General features: G+C 45.6%; 1 protein-coding gene across 1 annotated transcript in view; it reads right to left on the reverse strand.

The window, feature by feature from the left end:
• plxnd1 (plexin D1) overlaps nucleotides 1-14,338 on the reverse strand; it is a 61,117-nt gene that overhangs the window by 3,085 nt on the left and 43,694 nt on the right. Inside the window, exons 20-33 of the mRNA XM_085782688.1 lie at nucleotides 13,376-13,490; nucleotides 12,674-12,781; nucleotides 10,913-11,025; nucleotides 9,719-9,823; nucleotides 8,438-8,568; nucleotides 7,048-7,246; nucleotides 6,787-6,933; nucleotides 6,448-6,604; nucleotides 5,973-6,076; nucleotides 4,874-4,937; nucleotides 3,528-3,562; nucleotides 2,750-2,854; nucleotides 2,387-2,550; nucleotides 2,143-2,290 (exon numbers count right to left, since the gene is read on the reverse strand). Coding sequence (XP_085638814.1) covers nucleotides 2,143-2,290; nucleotides 2,387-2,550; nucleotides 2,750-2,854; nucleotides 3,528-3,562; nucleotides 4,874-4,937; nucleotides 5,973-6,076; nucleotides 6,448-6,604; nucleotides 6,787-6,933; nucleotides 7,048-7,246; nucleotides 8,438-8,568; nucleotides 9,719-9,823; nucleotides 10,913-11,025; nucleotides 12,674-12,781; nucleotides 13,376-13,490 — 1,695 coding nt within the window. The remainder of the gene's footprint in view (nucleotides 1-2,142; nucleotides 2,291-2,386; nucleotides 2,551-2,749; nucleotides 2,855-3,527; nucleotides 3,563-4,873; nucleotides 4,938-5,972; nucleotides 6,077-6,447; nucleotides 6,605-6,786; nucleotides 6,934-7,047; nucleotides 7,247-8,437; nucleotides 8,569-9,718; nucleotides 9,824-10,912; nucleotides 11,026-12,673; nucleotides 12,782-13,375; nucleotides 13,491-14,338) is intronic.

Here is a 14,338-nt window from a genome sequence, read left to right on the forward strand (position 1 = left end):
ATTTCTCCTATGACTGTTGCTAAAGTCCCAATAAAGAAGCGGTTCAGTTACACTGGAAGTTTTTTTGTTAATGTCCCAATCTAAACCAGCCTGAAATGAGACAATAGAAGGAGGTAACGGTTTCCTTTCCACTCAGCAGGAGACTCTGAGAAGTCGGAGCTGGCGAAGGAACATTCCTGTGTAAACAATACTCCCTCATTCCTCTGCCACTCTCTCCGCAAGTCACTTCAGGCTCTCGCACTGGTGCTTATTCAAGCAGGAGGAAAAGTAGCGGGGCTAAGAGGTTGTGGGCTTATTCAGGTTTAAGTGGCGACTACTGTTGCGAGTGCGTGAGCGCGGGCCTTTGTGCGCTGCGTGTGAGCAAGAGGGAAAGGGACAGAGAGAGAAAAAGTAGGGCAGAGGGGGGAAAAAGAGACGGGCAGCCTCAGCTTTCAGCATCACTGAATGTGCTTACAGCGCACCTTAATATTTCTATGTGTCATGAGTTATTTGTGTCACTCGGATGTGTGTTTGTTTGTGTGTGTGCGAGCGTGTTTGTGTGTGTTAAAGGTGGCGAGGGAGTGAAGAGGCTGCGGCCGCGCTCGCTCCCTCCGATAGGGAACCCTCTCTCTTCCTGTCCACGAGATCACTTCCTGCTGCTCACCCATCTGCCCGGTAACCCCCCCCGCTATCCCTCCCCTCACCCGTAACCCTATGGCCCTTCGTGTCTGCATCTCGCCAGATAAGAGGGTTTCCGTGGAAACAGCGAGTGTTGCTTAGTTTCCTACCCCTCTTTCTCACCCCCGCTGTGCTCCTGCTAATCCAGACCCTGTACCCTTCACTGTCCTGTCCCGAGGCCATCGCGCGCACACACACACACACACACACACACACACACACACACATTCATACACACATACATACTCATACACATGCACAAACAAGCAACTGTAGTGTGTCGTGTCAGTCTCCTTGACCTCCTACAGAGGAAAACGTGGCCACATCCTTAAACCTGATGACTCCACAGCGCTGCGCTTGCACAACCAGATGCGACATGTTAATGAGGAGGCTGCAGACGCTCCTCGGTGGAGAGGAGTCTCAAAGCTGTTGCTCTCCAGTCTCGAGTGTGTATATATCAATGTGTATGAAACCGGGCTGCATATACATGGTGAGTGCAACCGGCTTTGGCGCTGAGGTGAAGTTTATAAATCAGAGTGTTTCTCGGTGAAGGAAGAGCTTTATTTGATGAGTCCTCCACTTCCTCCAGGGAGGAAGCCAGTCAGAGAGAGACAGGAAGCAGAGCGTGCTCAGGGTCACGGTGTCTGAGGGATGAGACGGATTTGTGAGCAGTGAGGACATTGACATGCAAGCGCACACACACACACACACACACACACACACACACACATACAAAGACAGAAAGACACACGCCTGGACACACACACACACACACATTTGAGCCGAGCACAAAAAGAGATCCCTGGTGCTCATGACCTTGGATCAGCCGACTGGGCTGAAATAACATGAGCAGAGGTAGATGGAGCTGACAGTCTGAAGGCTTTGGGATGAGGGTTCACAGGGGGACTCGGGAGGTGTGTGTGCGTGTGTGTGTGTTAGATAGATATATACATAGACAGACAGAACAGTGGGTAGATGAGTAGACTGATATCTAACCATTATTTAATCATGTATTTAATCAGTAATCAAGTGGATGTGATCGTTACATTAGGATAGATCTGAAGTTTTCGTGTCCCCAGGGGGTGAGGGAGACAGATGAAGAGCTGGATGGAGCGAATAGTGAATGAACACGAATCCATTATAAATAGAAAAAAACTTCAGAACTTGTTCTTTCTTTCTCAAAGTAATTCAGAGTTAGTTTAGTTTTAGTTTGTACATCGATGAGTACAATGTAAACAGGAAGTGCTAACTGTTCATTTGGCTAAGTTATAATGGTTCCAGTTTGCCAAATTGTGGATGACTAGAGGCTCAAAATGTAGCCAACAGCTAAAAATATACAACTTCCTGTTTACTCCAAAAGCTCCCATATTATTGGAAGACGGTGAATCATAAGTGTCTGAATTCTTACTCAGAGGCAGCTCACACTGACAGACTTTGAAATCTCTTGAATTGATAATAAGTAGATCAATTGATAGATGGACTCACCTTGCCTAGCTGCAGGTCGGAGATGGAGCAGGCGTCTATGAAAGCCTGGGCGATGACAGACAGACAGGCGTCCATGTGGTCCGTCTTATCAATGTCAAACACAAACTGAGGATTCTTCAGGATGTTCACCCAGAAACGCAGAGGTAAACTGCACCCGGGGAGATAAGATAAGCGTTTTAAAAGCCGTGCACTTGCACAGTGAAGTGACCAAAGGGGACTTTAATCGCAGAGTTGGTTTGCCTACCTGTTGGTTTTCCAGATGTGCAGGGTGTCTGGGTCTGTGATGCCCCGTTTGTCGGCCTGTTCCTCCAGGAAGTCAAAGAAATATTTGACAGCCAGAGGGGGCCGATCCGGAGGGATGCTAAGGATGGCCTGAAAGAGGTCATCCAAGAACTTCTGAAGAGTTCCCTGTGGAGGAAAAGAAAAAAAAGGCGGCTCATAAATACGCAGAGACATGGTTTCGTGTCATGTGATGGAATTTCTAGTCGGCTCCTGAGGCTAATATGGGTGATAAAAACATGAAATGGAACGATGACATAGATATCCGTCTGTAACTGGAGTCGGTTCGAGCTGCTGGCAACATAAACAGTCTCTTGTTTCTGGTTACCTTGGTAGACAGCAGGCGTGTCAGGTAGATTTCAGGCAGGACCTTCTTGCGGTGGCTCTGTCTGTGCGACCTCTTGTTCTCCATCAGGTCATCATGAGGTAGGACCTAGAAAAAAACAACAGAAGCCAAAGGTCGATATGTTGCACATACTGTAGGTTGACGCAATAAACAAATTTGAAAAAAAAAAACCCTCAGGAGAAGCCAAATGAATGATCTATTGTCTCTACTGTCTCTGTTGCCAAAAGGGGAATTTTCAGTTTCATGCATCAGACACATGATCCAGAAATCACATCGGGGTATTTTGCAAACTGAATAATATACAAAATTGAGGAAGGGACAGGAGTTGGGAAATTCTCAAGATTTTGTGTGCCATGTGTGGGATCATGTCTCTGACTTGCTCATACAGGTATAAATAGGGGTAGGGAAGAGAAAAAGCAGCCAAATTCCACCTACTTGTGTCAAAAAAGGACCAAAGAGGTGTCCTGTAAAACTAACTATTCACCCGGCAAATTGTGTTCCCAGGAACTCATTATTCTAAAGTCAAAGGGCCCATATCTTGGCTGACGTTTATAAAAGAGCTTAAGAAGCATTAGTGCTGTCATGTCCTCTCAGCAGCTTTCCTTTTCACCTCCGTTCACCCCCATTCTCTCTGTTGTCAGGCCTGCTCCTGGCTGACTAACACTGGCACACACAGGAAAAGCTCTGGCAATAAACTCAGAGACCACTTCAGGAAACATTGTGATTACCAACGGCAACGAGGGGGGAGAGAGATACTCACCAAATGTACATATTTCTCCGTGTCCAGATCTTTGACTAAAAGGGAAGGGAGACAAGAAAAGAAACACACAGCATGAAACAATGTGCAATCAGCAAGTTGGAGACCTGCGAGAATGAGAGGAAACAGGAGGAGGGAGCACAGGGGAGTGTGACAGAGAGAGAGAGAAAGAGAGAGAAAAAAAATCAAGAGGGAGATTGACAGGAGAGCAAGGGAGATAGAGTACATGCGAGAGGAGAAAGTGATTAAGGTGGACTGTGGGCCGGTAGGGGAGGGGAGCTGTCTGAGAGAATGAAAAAGAAAGATTACGAGTGAAAGGAGAGAGAAAGGAGAGAGATTAGGGGAGACAGACACACAGAGTCTGTGATTGGTTCTGGAGCCGGTGTAATGAGATGGTAATGCTCGGCCAACGCTGGGAAGGAGCATTAAACCTTTTTTTTTTGCTGGTTTATATATAGATCTAAACACAAACAAACACGCTCATACACATGCATGAGCAGATATGAGCATGCATGTAGACGCATGTCCAAACACCAGCTCAGATGCAGACACAGACACAAACAAATACTGTAAGTTACTGGACACACACACACGAACATGAACAGTCACACACACACATAGTGAGTGTGCTCTCATTACAGGCGGCTCTGCCAGAGATGCTCCTGCCCAGCGGGCCTCAGTCCAGACCCTCAACACTGATCACAGGCAGGCAGGACAGTGTTTTATATTAGCCAGGGAGCACTACAGTCTCATAACACCCCCTTGATGCTTTGAAGCCAAAGCCAGGTTTGGTCCACATAAGCCTATTTTTGGCCCAGTATAAATGAAAGGAGAGGCTTTGATGGACAGAGCCTGAGCAGAACTGAGCTCTGTTCTGGTACTGATTATGTAAGGTAGGCCCTAGACAACCAATGGACAAGCCCATTAATGGCTGTATGTAAACTCATCTGTCAACAGGCAGAGCAGTCATTATATTTCAGCTTGAGGCTGGACAATGGGCCAATGGGCTTTTTTTTCCCCACAACCTGACATTTGTTAATGGAATACATCTATAACGGGGAGAAAGAGCTCTGAATGAGGCAACAGCATAACAAGTCCTCCTGCGTGAAGCAGCAGAGAATGTGTTGTGATTTATTAGGTGCGAGTGTGTTTAGATGGGCTCTGTGTCTTGTGGGGATGAGAGAGGGTGTGCGGTTTCATGCGTGTTTACATGAGCGCGTCGTGTTCCCGCGATCAACTAAGCATGTGCCGTTTCCTGTGATCGAGTGAGCGTGTGTGTTTATCCAAGCGGCGGGTTGAGTGTGGGTGACAAAGCGACAGGGAGCGGGTAGCGTTTGAAGGTGACGTACCTCTCCCCAGGGTGTTCTCTCTCTTGTCTTTCATGCTCATGGCCAGTGATGCCCCCTCTGGGATCTGTGAAGGGAGAGAAGACGGAGGTAGTGAGGGAGGGAGAGAGGGAGGGTGGAAAGACGAGACGAGGAGAGGACAGAGGGCACGGGGTCAGGGGTGAGTCGGGGAGCACCAGAACAGCATCGTTAAGCATGCCCTCCAGGGGAGTGTGGTGCTGAGAGGTGCCTATGTTTGTGTGTTGGCCCTGCGTGCATCTAGAGTGGTGGCTGAACTGCAGGAGGCTGGCTGGGCCCATTAAAGTCGGCCCGTGGTGAAATGGATTGAACAGCCTCGTCAGTGAACCAGGACTGTTAGTACACGCTGCAGCTCGCTGCTTTCACAGCTCTGTCCCCATGGCTCAGCAAAAAACTAAACACAACACTTAACAAGTACAGGTAACGAGTCAGAGGTCGAGGGACACAGAGCGTCTGTTTACTCGCACATAAATAAACATAGACATAAGCAAACACACTCACACACATAAAAACACTCTTAATGGGATTTCAGTACATTTTACTAAGTTGTTGGCAATGGCTACAAAGTAGGATAAAAGAAAGAGGAAAAGCTTTTTATTCAAAATAACACCTTTTTCTTATTCATTCAATTATATTTAACATTTGTAGAATAATTGTAACATATGTCAGTAATGATCATTTAATTGCCTATAATATTATTTAGAAAAATGTAAATAATCTGATTTATTCTAATTGATGTTTATGCAAGTACACATTCACAAAATCATGAATATGTATATCAATTATAAATGCAAAGTATATTCATAATCAATTTATGCACCGTAGTATAGTAGTGCATTACAATAGACTGTGAACTCACACGTGAATGTTTTCACATGAATCTGCTGAGGAGGGAAACCACACGACTAAATGTATAGTGGAGAAACAGACAGTGACACCGTTTACAAGGAATTATCAGCCTCAACATCCGCACTGTTGCTGTTGCTGTTACAATATCAGGGATATACAGGTACACCCACTGCAGTCGTCCATCTCACACACATACAGTACACACACACACACACACACACACACACACACTCACCAGGTAATGGAAGACCGTGTTCAGCTTCTTTCGGCCATCCTCCATCACCGAGGAGTTATCCAGGTCCTGCAGAAGTTTGCTGTTGCTACCGGAGTCAAACCACTCTGCAGGAAAAGAAGAGACGGGAGAGAAGGGAAGGAAGCGATATGAGACGATTTCATCCTAAATTTGGAAGAGAATATAATGTGAGACAGAGGGCAGCCGCCGCGCTCTAACTTTCCGTGTCACGACCTGTGGAAATATTCTCGGGCCATTAATCAAATCAGCTCTGCAGGCTCCACAGCTTTTGAAAGCAATAACTCTTTGTGATTATGACTGTACACTCTCCTCGATGCATTCTGTCATTTATTATATTGCAGCCTCAGGTTAGTTGAGCTTCATGAGAGGAATTGACCTTTTGCAAAGGAGATTACTATATCTAGGAGGGCTGGGCAGGGGGAGAGGATGAAAATAATCAGAGAAAATGTGCTCTTACCCAGGTCTACATCCTCGGCTCGCGGCCACTGGGAGAATGGCAGGTTTTTATAAAAGGCCTCTATGATTTTTTCCTTCACCTGGCAGATTGTGTCTGTGTTCATGACCCTGACAGACAGTGAGTCCATGCCACAGCCCTGGAAGGACACGTTGATGTTCTGCAAAAGCAAACACAGAACAATTACATCTCATACCGTGGAAAAATGTGTGAGTTTTGTATTTCAGTAAGGTTGAAACTTTCTAGCAGTCAGCTTTATAAATCTTGCAGTTCTGACATTGACCTCTGAGCTCTGCTAAGGAGGATTTGGAGGCTGAATGATAAACATGTGAGGTTTCAAACCTGTGGCTTGGCCTCGATATTCTCGCGGAGCAGCCACTCCTCATTCAGGGTGTAGCGGGCTTTCCCTGTGATGGCGTCTATGGATCCCTTGTTGATCTGTTGCTTGATTGCACACAGCAGCAGGAAGAAAGGCTCACCCACTGTCTCCTGAAGAATGTGAAGGGTGGGGTTAGAAAAAAAATCAGAGCCGGGGTAAATCATTTTTCTATCCCAATTCCCCTTCTCATTATTTTGCTGAGCCTCCCACGTTTCCATCCTCACCTTGAGGTAGCTGTACATGCAGATGGACATCCAGTTGGTCAGCATTTTCTCCACGACAGACTCGGTGCGCCGCAGCATCAGTTTGGGGTTCTTTGAAGCCGAAGCATCGATCAGGTCCACCAGCAGATCTTTCATTATACTGGTGTAGTACTCCAGTTTACCATGGAGGGCGATGGTGAGCAGAGACGCCAGGCTGCATCTGAAGGGATGGGTAAACAGATTAGCGGCCGAGACTGATGAGCAAAACCATACTCACTGTAAACATGTGTGGTCAGTCACAGTGGAGGGGAAAAAACGTACATTACAGGAACAACAACAAGCCTCAGTCCCTCCCCACGGCACCTGCGACTTGCAGCGCCAAATAAAGCCCTGATCTAATGCAGGGAGTGTCTGGGTGACTACATCCAGAGGTGCAGGGGATTTCCCTAACAAAGCCCCTTTAATCCAAGGAGAAAGAGGCTACATCAGTCACTCTGGTGCTGACGCTGTGCTGGCACAAGGATGCGGTCTTGCCTCTGGAATTTCTCCCTGACTCCCACAATGACTGGACAGTTTTAGGGAAACTAACACACACTAACTCACACACCACAGTTGAATGAGTGATGACCAAGTATACATGGTGGTGTGCTGTAACATCGTAGCTATAAATACATCCCGACAATTCTGCTTGAGAAGCATAAAAAAAAACAAAAAAAAATGTGTCACTGAATAAATAGAGACAACTATATAATGTAATTTCATGCAGTACAACGGCCGTAATAAATAAATTTGGCATTCATTTTTCAGTTTCGACAGCTTTATTGTTTGAAGGATGAGGCCGTACTGCAGGCCCATTATTCTCTCTGTCTCTCCTTTCAGCTCTGTTTTGGTCTCCACCATCTCCTGCAAAATCAGGATCTTCAATAGCTTTAATGCTAAATGTTGTTCATTAGCTGGTTGCTAACTGTGCTGTATCCGCCATTTGATAGGCTACTGAACAGAAATGAGTGTTTTATTGTCAGTGCATGAACCAAAATAATGAGCTAAAATAGTAGCTGGAGAGTACAAGCAACACCTTTCAGATGAAATGCAATCATTTGATCAATTATTATTCAATATAAAATCATCCTTCCTAGCAAAAATGGGGGTTAATTTAATCCTAGTGCAATCACCTGGATGAGTCTGTGGATAAATTGTTTTTTTAATATATATTTTTTAAGATGTATTTTAATATATCAGACATGTGCTGATTGAAGCATCTTTTTTAAATATAACCTTTATTTATAGAGGTAATCTCATTCAGACACAGGGTCTCATTCTCAGGAGTGAGCTGTTTCAGACAGATAAACAATACAACAACAATTAGCTATAGACAAATTCATCAGTACACTACACACAACATTCAAGTTACCTGTCTCGTACTGCGAAGTCCTTCTGCTGCTCCAGGGCGTGGACGAATGTGATCAGGAAGTGCTTGTTATTGAGGAGAGTGGAGAACATGGTGATGCCTTCTTCAACATTAGGTCTTGTTGTGTTGGTGGCCTGATGACAGAGAGGGGGAGTGGGGTGGGGGGCGGGGCCGGGTGTGAAACAGTTATTTCTCTGCGTGATTTCACCTCAACTGCATTACACACCTGCTGCGCTCTCCCTAATCCATTTTGCCACCTCTCGTCGTCTCGAGTGACCCATCTACTGAACACTTCATCTTTCTATCGCGGCTCTTCCTCTCGTTTCCTCGGGCTCATCCCTCTCTCTGGTTCCCCTCTACAGTATTCTGTATCTCATGCTCCGGTCCCTGACTGTGTGTGATTGTCTCTAAATGTGCCGAGTCGGCTTAATGAGTATGGCCTATCTATGGGTGCGACTAAGCAGCAGTGTGATGGAGTCTTCCCTCTGGACTGCAGCCATATGGTGTGGTTTGCAGCCTGACAGAAGGAGAACAGGGGTGTCCATTAAGATAAATGCCCGCCTGTGAGATTTATTTGCTGTGACCTGGAAAACACTTCCTGGGAAGACGAAGTGGATCCAAGGCACTTCATCACCGTTAGACAGGCTCCCCCGGCTGCCGACCCAAAACCAGCGCTGCAGTCGTTACTTTCTCTCTTTCTAATGCGCGCACACACGCACACACATGCAAGTGTTTCCACTTTCGGCATGCATTCGCACCAAGAGTGTGTGAAAGTGCGCGTTGCCTCTCCCACTCTCCCCTTATAACTCTCACTCCCGTCTGCCCTTCCATTACGCACACACACACACACACACACACACACACACAAAACAACAAACAACTAGAGATGGATTTCAATGAAAAGCATACTGCTGCTGTCCAAAAGCCAGTGGGAAGTGTGTCAACAACCCGCAACTTCGTGGGCTGCGTGTTGTTTGACAAGCTGAAAATCACTCACTGGAAGCCATTGAATTACGCGCATTAACATTCACATATCCTCACACACAAAAACATACAGTATACTGACAAGCTTCACGCTCTATAACAACCACACAGTGGCAAAAAAACACACGCACAATATCCCCTTCTTTACTCCTCATCAACTACAAGCCCACCGTGACGCCTTAATAAGCTTCAGTGTGACCTAGTTGAGAAGCAGGGGAGTTAAAAAAAGGACCCAAATCAAGGCACTCTGGCAGAAGGAAGTGCAACCTAACCCAACGTCCTAATGGCTTAACCCCTCACCTGCCAGTCCTGCAGCAGCGGGTGGGTCTCTGGCAGCGCCCTCGGGCCCAGAGGATCATTCTCATAGACGGGCTGGACCAGGCTCTTCTCGTAGTCTGAACACATCTGAAACACATAAACAACACAGAAAGCTGTGATACAAAGTCAGCTCTTGTGATAAACACAGGAAGATAGATAGACAAGGAAAACAAAAAAAAGCGGTAGCCTTGAGACTTTGGTGGTGAATTTGCCATCTGGAACCAAAGGGCAGAATTTTCCTGAGGAGGCCTTGAATAGGCCCTGACTGGCCATGAAAAGGAAAGATGACACTGTGGCACAAAACGTCACGAGCCTTAATGGCTTAAGAGACAAACTGACCCAGAGCCAAGAGGCAGCCTTTCAATGCAGTCTGTCATTTCAGGACAGCAACATTTGGCTTGTATTTTAACTGTGTCTAAGTCTGTCTAACACTGCTTTGTGTGTGTGAGTGTGTGTGTGCATGTGTGTGTGTGTAATCTAAGACAACCAGAAGCTCTCGTGGAAAAAACAAGAAGGGCTGTGAGTGGATCGTTTGCTGTCTTAGCAGAAAAAAAAAACTCACTGAAAGCAGCAACGCATGAATTTATGTTTCCCTCTATGTGACTTTTCAACGCTCTCCCCGCTCACTTCCCTCACAACCCCAAAACAGTGTTCAGCGTCCAGCGCAACAAAAAGCAAGCGAGACTGCGATTGCACAAGAGCATGTGCACTTGCAAAACTGTGTGGGTGTGTGAGCTGAGCGATGAGTGTGTTTTGAGAAATCAGGGGGGAAAGTTTCCCTGTCACAGTGCCCGCCATTGTTCTGTCTCCTTGAAAGTCCATGCCTGTGGTTGGGAGACAAAGCCCGCTGAGTTGTGTCTGTCTGTACCGGTGGAAAAACACCCACCCACAGATAGACCCACAGTCTACCTTCGGGGTGGATCGCACATCAGAAAAATGCTTACCTATAGAGAACACATTAACTCTGCAGCAGGGTGCCAAACAGAGATACACTTCGCTAGACGGCTAAACTGTATGTTTAAAAGTTCCAAGGTGAATTTTTATCCTGCATATTACAAGCGGTGGGAAATGGGAAATGGGGACGTTTAGGGCGGGAGGGAGAAAAATGAAAACCCCATTGAGAAAAATGGCACCGTTAGGCTCAGATAGCGGGGGAAAAAAAACAGGTTTGCTCACCTTGGGGAAGAAGGTGCGTGTGACAAACTGTTTGTACTCCAAAAAGGGAATGCCCTGGCTGCGATTCAGCTCCTTGGTTAGGTCCGTCATATCCGTCTGCAGCTCTGCAAATCCTAAAAAAAAAAAGGACAAAAAACAAACAAACAACACATCAACCAAAGGCTCCTAAATCGTGGGATTGTTTTCGTTTCACAGTGCCTTATTGTATCTGGCTCATCAAGCTTCATTTATTGCTTAGGAAAATGACTCAGGAATCTGTTCACAGCCTAATGCAATAACCGTCAAATTCTCCGAAGCTGCAGTGGGATCTGAGAGACTGATTTCAGTGGAAGATATTTTCGGGTGAATCATTGAATTGTATCATTTAATTTCCTAGACCTAGTGTCATGTTCTGGTTCAGTACTAAATATACCGAACGCAAATCCTCTGATCTTTTTTCCTCTCTCTCTCTCTCCTTCACTCTCTTCACTAGATTGTGCAGCTCAGCACCACATACAGACAAATATTTACCAAGCGACAAATCAGAGCAGCCAAAATCCAGTCTGAGGCCCTCATCCAAAACATGTGTGCAGGCTGGGGTTTATATGCAGAGACAGTATCAGCATGTCCACACACTGGCTTTAATCTGCGTGCTAATATTTTAGCCACTTTATTGGGTAGCATGTTCTTGGAGAGGATAATGTTTTCCTCTAATGAGACGCTGGAGATCCCTTTATGGAAAAGTGCTTCCTGTTGCAGGATGAGAGACGTATTTAGGTTACAGTGCCAGTTAGTTTCTTCAGACTGTGCTTGTGCAGAAATAAGGCAATACTAGACCTAGGGGGATTTAGAGCATATTTCATCACTCCTCCTGGTTATTTATCCCCCCTGCTCGTTGAAGTGTCCTCTAAACTACCATTCACTTCACACCGTCAACTTCTGATTAGACGCAGGCCTGAATACCAGACCTCCCCTCTTTGCCTCACTCTTCAGACAATCCCTCCCATCCCTGTAACCTGGAATATGTCAATTTCCCATCGCTTGTGTCCCTCCCCCCTTCTGCAGCTTTTATCACATCTTTCCTCTCGGATGAACTATCCCTTGCTTTTTGTGCACACTCACCCTGAACTCGGCCACAAATCTATCCTCGTCCTCTGACTAAATAACCTCTCCTCTCCTCCACTCCCTCCCACGCTTCGGCTCCTCCTCGGACTCGCGGCCCTGACTCCCGCTCCTATCGCTTCCTCCCTCCATTTCTCTTTCTCTATCCGTCCCCCTCCATCTCTACGCCATAAATCTGGGTGCTCAGACGTGCAGTGGCCTTCACACGGCTTTACTCTAATGCCCTAGACGCACACACAAACACGCACACACGCATATATAGTGGGCAGACAGAGTGAACTTAACGCACACACACAAACACAAACACACAGGCCTTGTTCCTGGAGGGTAGACAACACAGCAGAGGTGATGTGGCCACTGAGTGTGTCTGCATGTGACTGATCATTTGTCAGACTCTGTATTTTATGAGTCACGCTTACTAGGCACAGATCTGTCAACTGTTGTATCTCCCTCCCACTTCATAGCAGAAAGAAATCTCAAACAAACACACATTTGGCACACACACACACACACATACACAAATATATGTGGTCAATATTTCTGTCTCCTTGTCTTCCTTTTTTCTTGTCAGTAGACACAAACCATCATTTGTGGTCTAACGCACTGTGATAGTAGAGCTCATAGACGAGAGTGTTTGTGTGCGTTCTTGTGTAAACACACCTTTACGGATCTCCTCTCTGATCTGAGACTCCATCTCCTCCATTTGGAGCAGAGTTTTCTGCCAGTAGCGTTCCGCCCTTCGACTCTTGGTGCAGTACACTACAAGAGCTGAGGAAAAAAGACACAAGGCTGTTATTACACTAGTAGCTTCCAGTGAATTAGGATGTAACAACAGGATCGAAAATGGGCCTGAAAGATTTTAAGATCATGAAATAGTTGAAGATAACATTTGGCGAGACTGTGAAAAATAAGTGCATGGATGTTTCTGACTGTGAGAACATGCAAATGAAACATTTCGCAGAAGAGTCAAGTTTGTGAATGTGAAAATAATGTTTTTACACATATTATTTAAACACCGAGGTTACACTCAAAGTCTGAGAAGAAAACAAACGGGGCTCTGTGAATAGATTCTGAGAACAGAGTCAAAGAAATGTGAGAAAATCCACACTTGCACCAATTTCCACCCATACACCTGTCCTACACACACACACCATTGCACGTAGATTACAGCACACAGACACACACATAAACACACAGCCGAGTGAGGGGAACAGTGAGGTCTTTGTGCAGCGGGCGCTTTAGAGGGATGAGGCAAGAAACTATGACGCCCAGATTCCTTTTATCTGTCTCACATCTGGAGCATCCATCGTTACAGCAGGCTCACATCCATCATCTGCTGGCGAGCGTGTGTACACAACCTACCCACAGTGCACAGCAGCAGCAGCACGCAGCACACCACGATGGACACAACGATGGCCAGCTCGCTTCCTCCGAGCTGCACTTTGGCAATGATGCGTCGGAAGTTCCCCACTTGCACCTAAAAAGAAAAAGAAAGGAACAAATATGTATTTCACTTTTATCATCTATTTGTTTTGAATTGCTCTTAGAGTTAGTAGTATTATGGTACCACAGTGTAGTGTAGTTGTTGTTATCCATTTATGTGCGCCCGGAGGCACCAAATATACAGTTGCAGTGGTAAGATTTGACCAAAAAAACTTAACTTCGCTTACACAAAGCAGTGCAGCATCGACAAACAAACAAACAAAAAAAAAATCTCCGGAGCAAACTACTAATAAAAACTGATAATTGTTTCAACACATAAAGAGCCATTTGTGCTGTACACTACAACCTAATTTTAACAGGAAAAGTAGGTATATCCCTAAACATATACACACACATACTGTTAATAGCTAAAGTGTCAGCATTTTGGATAAGCTGGAGGCAAGAAAACGACTCGTATAAGTATTTAGGAGAATTGCAGTGGTCCAAGTGAGAGGAAATGAGGGTGTAAGACTCCTCTCTCAGAGGCAGTGACTGTCAGGAATGATGCAACTACAGCTCTTGTCCTCAGGTGAACGTAGAGTGATTGTATCACCAGGGATCCTAAGGTTGTCAAATGTGTTAAAATTCAACCCTGGTGTGTTTTTTTAATGAGAAAACTTATTATATGTTGATTTTAAGTTGGTGCAATGCATGTAACATGCGTTATGTATGTGTAATGTGTTAATTATCCTCATGCCGATGATACAAATTACATTTTTGAAGGAGACAGACACACAGAGGGAGAAGCAAACAGAGCAGTAATGAGGAGAGACTGAAGGTGCATTAAGTATTTTCTTTGTACTACGGTATAAAAATGCAGGTGGTGTAACTCACTCTTAATGG

Source organism: Trachurus japonicus, chromosome 7, assembly GCF_045865225.1.
Source record: "Trachurus japonicus isolate A0001 chromosome 7, Traja_1.0".
Taxonomy (NCBI): domain Eukaryota; kingdom Metazoa; phylum Chordata; class Actinopteri; order Carangiformes; family Carangidae; genus Trachurus; species Trachurus japonicus.